Source organism: Staurois parvus, unplaced genomic scaffold (genome assembly GCF_062004578.1).
Source record: "Staurois parvus isolate SC_StPar_1 unplaced genomic scaffold, SC_StPar_1.0 ptg000163l, whole genome shotgun sequence".
Classification (NCBI taxonomy): Eukaryota; Metazoa; Chordata; class Amphibia; order Anura; family Ranidae; genus Staurois; species Staurois parvus.
This window is the reverse complement of record NW_028317959.1, coordinates 1376115-1385399: the sequence shown is the minus strand read 5'-3', so window position 1 is coordinate 1385399 and position 9285 is coordinate 1376115. Positions and strand designations below refer to the sequence as shown.

At 40.1% G+C, this 9285-nt stretch overlaps 1 protein-coding gene across 1 annotated transcript in view; it reads right to left on the bottom strand.

Moving 5' to 3' along the window:
• Positions 1-525: 525 nt before the first annotated feature.
• The window catches only part of LOC149462991 (interferon-inducible GTPase 5-like), a 36749-nt gene continuing 27989 nt past the window's right edge, over positions 526-9285 (bottom strand). Inside the window, exon 2 of the mRNA XM_089676054.1 lies at positions 526-4027. Coding sequence (XP_089532180.1) covers positions 2809-4027 — 1219 coding nt within the window. The 3' untranslated portion in view covers positions 526-2808. The remainder of the gene's footprint in view (positions 4028-9285) is intronic.

Below are 9285 nucleotides of genomic sequence, written 5' to 3'. Positions count from 1 at the left end.
GGGCTGAGGAGGTGGAAGAAAGACATGAGGTTTGTTTTAAAGTGTAAATGAAGGCAAAGCTTTTTTTTTTTTGGATAGAGTGTAGAGGGATTAGAACATCTGTAAGATCTTTATTGCTGTTTTTGCCCCCATTAGGGAGATTCACCCTCCCTATTTACCGTTATCACCAAAAATGAAAGAAAGTCTCAAATTCTGAGCGGTCACCAGAACAGGAATACAGGGGAAATCTTCCAATGGGGACACTTCTTCTGATGACAGCTAGACACTGCCTCATGTTGGAGGGATTTCCTCTCACCTCCAGTTTGGCTATGGGACAGGAATGAAAGGAAATCTCACCAATGGGACACAAATGGCAGACAAAAACCTGATGGGGGTTATAGATTTCCCTTACGCTATCCAAAATTAAAAAAACAAAAATAAAAAATATGTTGGCTTCAGTTCTACTGAAGGCAAAGTGTCAACAGCACATAGCATAATGGCACTCTACCTAAATATAGTGTAAATAACATTCATAAACTACAAATATATGAATATTTGTCTTTAATAATATGAGTACAGAAGAAAAATGTCTTGAGTGCGAATAACACACCTCTTATAGTAACAATAATTATTAGTATGTATTTTAGCTAGTCAAAGAATTATGAAATTTCATAAACAAGCAATTTAATTAATACAAAATGGAATATAATATCAATTCTAATAAAAGGTTAGCAAAAAAGTATCTATATACTGTACCTTTTTTGCTTTGCTATTATTCCGATAAACAATTATAAACATATTTGCCTGAGCTTAACCTAGAAGGAAGATTTGTGTTAAAAAAAGAATGTATTCTTCATTTTGATGTCCTATGAACCATATACATAAAATATCATTAGAGACCATTCATTATGCTAAGTGAATATTCTTCAGTCACTCAATGCCATTGTCTTGTGGATTTTATGCTTTTTTTGAATCCTGTACTTTTATATTCTGTGAATTGCTGATGGATTTTGGTAGTCTCCATGCCAGGGTATTTGATGTTCTAAAATGAATACCTACTTTTCACAGGAAACAGTTACAAAAAGGGAAGCATTAATATACAAAGCTCAAAACAACATTCCCTTACTCTGGGTTATGATTAGTACAGTTCCATAACAGAATTTCGCCTACTAAATTTAATTCCAGGCATGACATTTTTTTAAAAGTTACATTGGTCCAGCTTGGATGAAAAGAGGGACTCTGCTTTGCATGCCTGGATGAAAGGGGGATGTATTAATTCATTAAAAGTTTTTGAAAAATTAGGTTTTTTTTTACTTCTATTTATAAAATGTAAGATGTCCTCCTGCTGACAATCTTGGAGACCCCTGGTCTATATGATGGCAACTCAGGAGTTATAGTTGATTTGCACTGATTGGCTGTCTGAATTGTTTGTCTAGATTCTCAAACGAGATAGTTAGGCAACCTATCATAAAAGAAACATAGGAACTACCACTTCCTACATAATAGAGACCTGTCTGTTTGAGGCTACGTTCACACTAGCTTTGTCAGCAGGTGTCAGACAGGCATTTGGGAAGCGTTTTTAACGCTTATCAAATGCCTATGAAAATTCTGCACATGGCAGCACACAGTGCTGTTCACACTGAAGCGTTAGTGTCATGGCAAAACTGACGCCTCGTTTTGAGTCAGGATGAGTTGAAGCCTCCTATTCAAGTCTATGATGCCGCTCAGCAAATGCCTGGCAGGTGTTTGCGGTGCGGTTGCTGAGCGTTAATACCATTTAACCTCATTATAGGAGTTTGTGGTGCGGCTTTAACGCTTGGGAAACGCCTATCAACTGCCTCAAAACCGCGCATAGGGCATTTTGGGAGCATTAAAAACGCTTCCCAAACACCTGCCTATTGCCTGTCAAACGCTATAGGGGTGTTTGGCAAGAGATAGACATAAAGTCAAGCTAAAATCAAAACGTATTATCGTTATACTTGTTCTAAATCAGAGATTCAAAAGAATGAAGTTGAGGGTCAGCATGGCAGCTAACAAGCAGAATTTGTCAAAAAATAGGCCAGCAATGGCAGCCTCATTGATTATTCCATGACTGATTTCCTTCAAAGAAGAGCGAGAGGGGAAAGGATCTATTAAGTGCACTGTAAGAAAAAATTTGGATGCAAGGTACACTACAAATCGAAAAGTATGTGGACACCTGACCATCAAACCAATATGAGCTTGCTTGACCCCCCATTCCATAATCATGGGCATTAATATGGAGTTGGGCCCCTCTTTTCAGCTATAACAGCCTCCACTTTTTTTTTGGAAGGTGTTTAACAACATTGAGGAATATTACTATGGGGATTTGGGGACATTCAGCCAAAATAACATTTGTAAATTCAGTTACTATTGTTGGATAAGAAGACCTGGCTAGAAATCAGCATTCTTATTTATCCCATAGGTGTTCAGTAGAATTAAGGTCAGGGATCTGTGCAGACCACTTAAATTCATCTACACCAAACTATGTCTTAATGGAATTGGTTTTGTTCACAGGGGCACAGTCATGCTGAACAGAAAAGGACCTTTCCCAAACTGTTGCTCAAGGTTGGAAATGCACAACATACTGAATACTGTATCATTGACAGTACCCTTCACTGCAAAAACACCTGAAGTCAATAATTAGGATGGGTGTCCACACACTTTGAGCCATTTAGGTACATAGGTGTGATGGTTAGGAGTCCATATACATTTAGCCATAGTGTGCACTTTTTCAATGTGTAATCAGTAGATCTTTTTGAAGCTGTGGGTGTGGCATTTACAAAAGTATCCAACATGTGATAACATTTTCTAAACAGATGACTCTAAAGCTTTTTCAAGAACTCTTACTGCATCCTCAGCAATATCTTTCAAGAAGCAATAAAGCATTAAATATGTTGTACCAAATGAGATGCCGCCTGCTGCTGCTGTGCCAATAACAGGTATATTACTAGCTAAGTATTCAATGAACATGAGTGACCCAGCTGCTCCTCTGGTTAATAAGGTGGTGACAAGTTCTTTGTTTATCTCTTTTATCACTATAGGTGACTTGATCACAGACTTCAACTCATCAACATCTTTATCAAATCTGTTAGCGAGCTTTTCAAGAGATCTTTGATCCAGGCCAAATGCATCCCGATATCTTTTCATTTCTCTCACCAAGATGCCAACATCACAAGCCACTGACAGTCCTGGAATAGGGACTGTTGCCACAGCACAGGAGAGACTTGCCCACTTCCAAATCTGCTTCTTTAGAGCTTCTCTTTTCTTTTCTAGAATTGGGCGAGAAATATTGGGCAAACATAACATGAAAACGTGCCGCTTTTGACTCGGAAGTTCCTCTTCTAGAGTCTCTTGCATTTTGATGAAGTCATATTTGTTAAAGTCTAGAGAGGAGAGAAGAAATACCTTTGGATCTTGGATCCCACCATCATATAGGCATTTAACACAGTCATCCCGAATCTCATTCAATATATTCTCTTCGTTATATGACTTTTTCCGACGCATTTGAGAAGCATACATGTCTGAATCTACTTTCGATCGCACAAAGTAAAATTTCTTTCCCATGGACTTGATCTCTTTAGCCAGCTCCATATCATTGTGTCTGAAACGTTCACTTGACATGATTATAAAAAAGTCATATCGATGGAACTCAACAGCTTTGAGGTAATTGTTTGGGCTAAAATTTGGGGTTCCAATTCCGGGTAAATCCCAAAATGTCACGTTTTGGAACTGTAGATGTGGATAGGCTTTTGGTTCCTTAGTGGTTTCCGTGACTCCTGTTTTAGCAGCGCCTTCTTCTTCATCATTATCCAGGCCTCGGATGGCGTTGACAAAAGTAGACTTTCCCGATCCTGCCTCTCCTGTTACTGCAATGTTTAATGGAGCATTTTCAATATCTTTTAGAGACTGACTGATTTTTTCACTTGCTGCACATAGGTCACCTTCTTCTAATGCTGCCCTAAATTCATTCACCTCCTCCTCTGAGATGATATCAAATGATTCCAAGGAATCTGTTTCAGAAAATGTCCTAAAGAAAAATGAAAAGAAAAATAATGTTGCATACACTGCATATGTTTCATGACATTAAATTTGTCACACTCCGAAAAAAAAGTTGCTATGGCATTCCCCCAAAATAGAAGAGATATTATATTCCCCTCTCCTGTGGCCTGTGTCTCCCCCCTTCTCTTCATTTTAGTGCTGCAGCCTCTGTAAGACTTCTGGGAATGTTGGATGTCTGTGTCCCCTGCTGCATGCTGTGGTTTCTTCCTCTGACCTCTATGTCACTACAGGACACAATAGTGATGTAGGGTTCAGAGGATGGAGCCACAGCATGCTGTGGGGTACATGGCCATCCAATTCTACCAAACTTGTCAATACAGAAGAGAACAATGACAGCTAGAGCACCAAGACAGAGTGAAGGTAGGAGACAGAAGACACAGGCAGATGGAGAGGTGAGAATCATACCTCTTGTGTTGAATACATACACCATCACTTTTTTTGACTGACAGGGTCTTGTCAAAGATGGATCCCATACCATCTTAAAAAAAAAAAATCCTTTATACAGTTTAACAATACAGTAACCTTCACAGTTGCCCACATTTTAATACCCCACATGTTACAGAGATGCTACTGCTTCCTTCCATTGAGAATACAGTTAGCATGACAACATATAGGTCACTTTCTGCCATTTTAGTTTGGGACTTAAGCGAATGCCCTGTTTGCCCTGCCCTAATAAAAAGTAGAAAATCAATTCTATTGATCATTTAGAGTAAAAATCACATTTCAAAGATAGTTGAATGAAAAAAAAAATAGCCTTTGCTAGTATACTGAATGTAATTTCTCTGCTTTGGGGATAAAAGGAATCATCCAGTGAGTGATTCAGTTAATTAAATATTACTTAGAGACAGCCTGGTCCTTTAAAGCATATTTAACGCCACAAGCTTTTTTTTCAAGTTTTGGTAGTATTTTTTGGTGGGGAATGACCATTGTCACCAAAACAGAAAGTGATGGCAAAACCAAAATGTTATAGCTGTCAACAGAACAGGAATAGAGTGGAATGCTTCCAATAAGAGGGGGGGAATACCTATTCCAATGACAGCTATGTAAGAGGGAATTTTCCCTCACTTTAAAGAGATTACCTCTCACTTCCTGTTTCTCCAGGACAGGAAATAAAGGTAATTCTTCTAATCAAATGAACAGCAAAAAGTAAAATAAAAATATATTTAGTTCCCCACTAATCATGAAATTGTAAAATCTTGATTGCACCAATTATTAATATGGCAAAGTAGGGAGTACATGTTAACAAATCAAAACATTAAATCTTTGCTATATACACACAAAAAAGGAGGGTGAAGGGACTTTTCAGATGTTACTGGTAAGTATACAACATACATAACCAAATCTTTGGTTACAAATAATTATGAAAAAAATCCTCATATAATCAGCATATTTTTTAAATGTTAGGTACAAATATCTTCCATATATACTCCAACATAGCTGTGTTAGGTAAAAACTTTTCAAAAAGCAAAATAATATGAAATTTATATGAAACATATCAAGTGTCCATCAAAAATGTCCTTAAAGTCATGCAGTGCTCTGTGCTCCTGAGTACACTTCAATGGCAACCAATTTCCTTGTTAATTTCTGTGAAGATAAATCAGCCATGTGCCACTACCCAACTTAGCACAAGCAACTCACTGGATCATCATGACCCTCTGATATAAATGAGGGTCATGCAGGGCTTTTCCCCTTTAAGGAAGAAGGACCCCAGACCAGTGGTTCTCTCTCCCCCCCCCCTCCTTTAAAGGGGAAAAGTACTGCATGACCCTCATTATATCAGAGGGCCATGGTGATCCGCTGAGTTGCTTGTGTAGCCAGGTACAGGCTAGTCATTCTGCAATTCAGAGATATCTGCTGCACGGACTGAGATTCCTTTTTCCCCCCTCCAGCGCAGAGTAGACACACAATTTCCTGCTGACAGAGTGGCACGTGTGTGAGAAGCAGAGGATCTTGGGACCTGTAGTCACATCGCCTAGTCACACTGTATTTTTCATTATGGCCAGGACTATATTTACTAGAGAAGAGATATTCCCCTGCAGCAGCCTTGCTTGTTCTCTTGGCAAGGGGGCTTGGAGGCTGACAGAGGGGACTGTGTTTGTTATCCTTCCAAGACCAGGCCATGGCTCCACCGACCAGTATAGTAAGCCTGCTCGACCGTCCAGCATCACCCAGCACTTCAGCGTTCCATGAATCACAGTAATCTCTGGGAATTGGGTCGGCCGCTGCTGAGCACTTTGCAGGAGTCACTACCCACTGAATTGATTGGTTGTCAGGAGGCAATCTGGAGCCACGCTACTCTGCCAAGAGCCTGACTCTCCATAGCAGATTTTGAGTCATCTCCCAGGGGTCTGGTGAGCCGGTGCAAGCCCAATATTATCCCTGACACAGTATCCCTGACCCAGACTCTGCATGCAGACAACGTTAAAATGACAGTAGGTGCCATTTGTGGTCCTGGGGTGGGGGTATATTCAGTGACAGGTGCGGTGAGTGCGGCCCGCACCGGGTGACACCGACCGCATGGGGTGACACCGGACCCGCTCCACGAAAAGGTAAGTTGTAAAGCAAGCCGACGATCCCCGCAGGATGGATCTGATCCATCCTGCAGGTATCGTCAGCTTTCTTTACAACTTACTTTTTCTTGGAGCTGGTCCATTGTCACCCCATATCTGCGGGGATCATCGGCATGCAACCTATAGGGGGTGACGCCGGACCCGCTCCAAGAAAAAGTAAGTTGTAAAGAAAGCCGACAATCCCTGCAGGATGGATCGGATCTGCAGATTGAGCATAATGGTTTGGAGTCCGATACATTATGCTCAATCTGCAGATCTGATCCATTCTGCGGAGATCGGAGGGGGTGTCACCAAGAGTTACCGCACCGGGTGACACAAACCCTAGGGACGCCTCTGGGTATATTACTCTCCAACACGTTTCAAAGGCTATCCTGCCTGCTTCATAAGGAAGCATATATATGTTTAAAAGCAGACACATATTCCAAAAACAGAGGAATAGAGGGGAACGAAGGCCAAAAACCATCACTAATATAGGCTGACAATCCAAATTATACTCACCAGCAGGATACTGTCAAAGACCTACTCCACAATCCAATTCAATGCCACATTTATGGAATTATGTCTGTTACCTTTCATATGGAATTCTTTATAGTAGGGCATGTACAGTCAGTGTGGGTTGCGACAAAAGGATTCTGTGGCCATATACTAAAACTAATTGCAAATCCCATTAGCTTATATCTCACCCAGCAAATTCCTCACATAAAAAAAGAGTGTTACACATCATACCTCCCACATATCCCAATTTCCTTTTGTAGCCATATGATGTTCCCCAAAGTATTCTTCCCTTCCACTGCCATACTTTTTGGGAACTGCATCTCCCTTCCTTGTCAGTGGAAGGGGGGAATATTTTGTGGAAGTAGAAGGGAGGACTAGGTATCAACAAAAAAACCCCAGAAATCGCATTGTGAGATTAAAACAGATTTCCATTAAAGGGTCAGTACATCCAAAAGTGACATTTTAAAGTGGTACTAAACCCAGGACCCTGCATTCACTATATCTGGTCTCCCTGGACCCTGCATTCACTATATCTGGTCTCCCACAGTACACAGAACATGGAAATGCAATTATTTTAGTAAATATAAACTGCTAAATACCTTTTCTCATTAGCAGTATATAGAAGTCTTGTGATTTCTATCAGTGTCCAGCAGAGCACTGGTTAAAACTTGTAGGAAGAGTTTTAATTTCCTTCTGACTGTCCCATGAGGCTGCATGACCCCTGATCCTCTGTCTGGACAGTGATGATTCGCCCTGTGTCGATCACATGCCCCCCCCCCAAAAAAAAAAAAAAACTCTAGCAATACACACCAAACTAAGCAGAAAAGACAGGATCAAATGGCCTTTTTACACAATGCAGAGGATTAACCCCTTAGGTTCCACAGTGAGTATAACAAGCATGCTTTACTGTATATACAGACTGATTTTGCTGTTGTGGGTTTAGCAGCACTTTAACTATAGTTGGAGCCTAGTGAGCCAGCCCCTGCCTACTCATATGTCCTGGATACCACAATTTTCCTGCCATAATTTCTGACACTTGTCGACCTGGGAGTTTTATGTGTTACTGTCCAGTGCCCACCCTTGTGTTCTAGCTCCTCCTGTTGCATTCTCCATAATATAAAATAAATAAGAGATACAGCAGGGAGGGAGGGAAGACCCCATACTGGCCACATTTTCTCTATAGCCAAGTGAATGTGAAATATTTAATTTTTTTGTAATCTTATATCCAGCCAGTAAATGGATCTATTGCACTCTCACCTTATAAACCCAGTAGGGCTCTGGAAACCCTTTGTCAAGTGAACATACTGTATTAAATGTTTACAGTATTTATGAAACAATATTTCTATATACAATATCAGTTAGAAACAAAACAAATTCCCCAAAACATTATAGTTTCCCTTTAAGAATATTTATTTTAAAATCTATATAAAATCTTTTGCTGTGTAAAACACATTGACATGTACAGTATAAGATACTGATTTTCATTGATTCTCTACATAAGTAAATGTTCCTTTCCTATAACAAATAAAGTGGATATAGAATCTAAAATATTCAACATTCCATTGATTATGCTATACCTCTTTTCCTTTTTTTTAGCAACAAAAATCTGAAAAAGCCTCCTAACCTTCACCAAAAAAGCCTCCTAATCCAAATGAGGTTTTGGCTGGTGGTAGGTTTAGGGATAACCAGTACTTAGGAAATATTAAGGCAACCATTGTTGGTTCCTCCTTTTGAAAATATGAGTTATCTGGTTGTCATTCAGCTGCAAGGTCTTCAATGCTTTCTGAGTGACTGGCCCAAAACAAATACGCAGTCTAATGGGCTGTGACCCAACTCAGATTTTCCTGCTTCAATCTTGTTATGGGTCAGCAACATGGTAGCTACAGCATTTCTCTTAGGGGTGTCCATTACAGCAACCCTGTGCCACCCGTCACTTTTAAAGAAAGTCCACCCCCCTGTAAAAGAACATGCTTTCCAGGTGACTTGTGCCTTCAAAAACTTTTCTACTTTGCTGCCTCTAGAACTCACTTCTGGCTGTGTTAACTACTTTCACTGCATTCCGTGGTTCCTTCAACTGGCTCATGCATCCTGTAATGATGTAAAGCCAGCAAAAAGACAAAATAGTGCAGTGAAAGGCAGATATTCACATGCTTGGAACTGT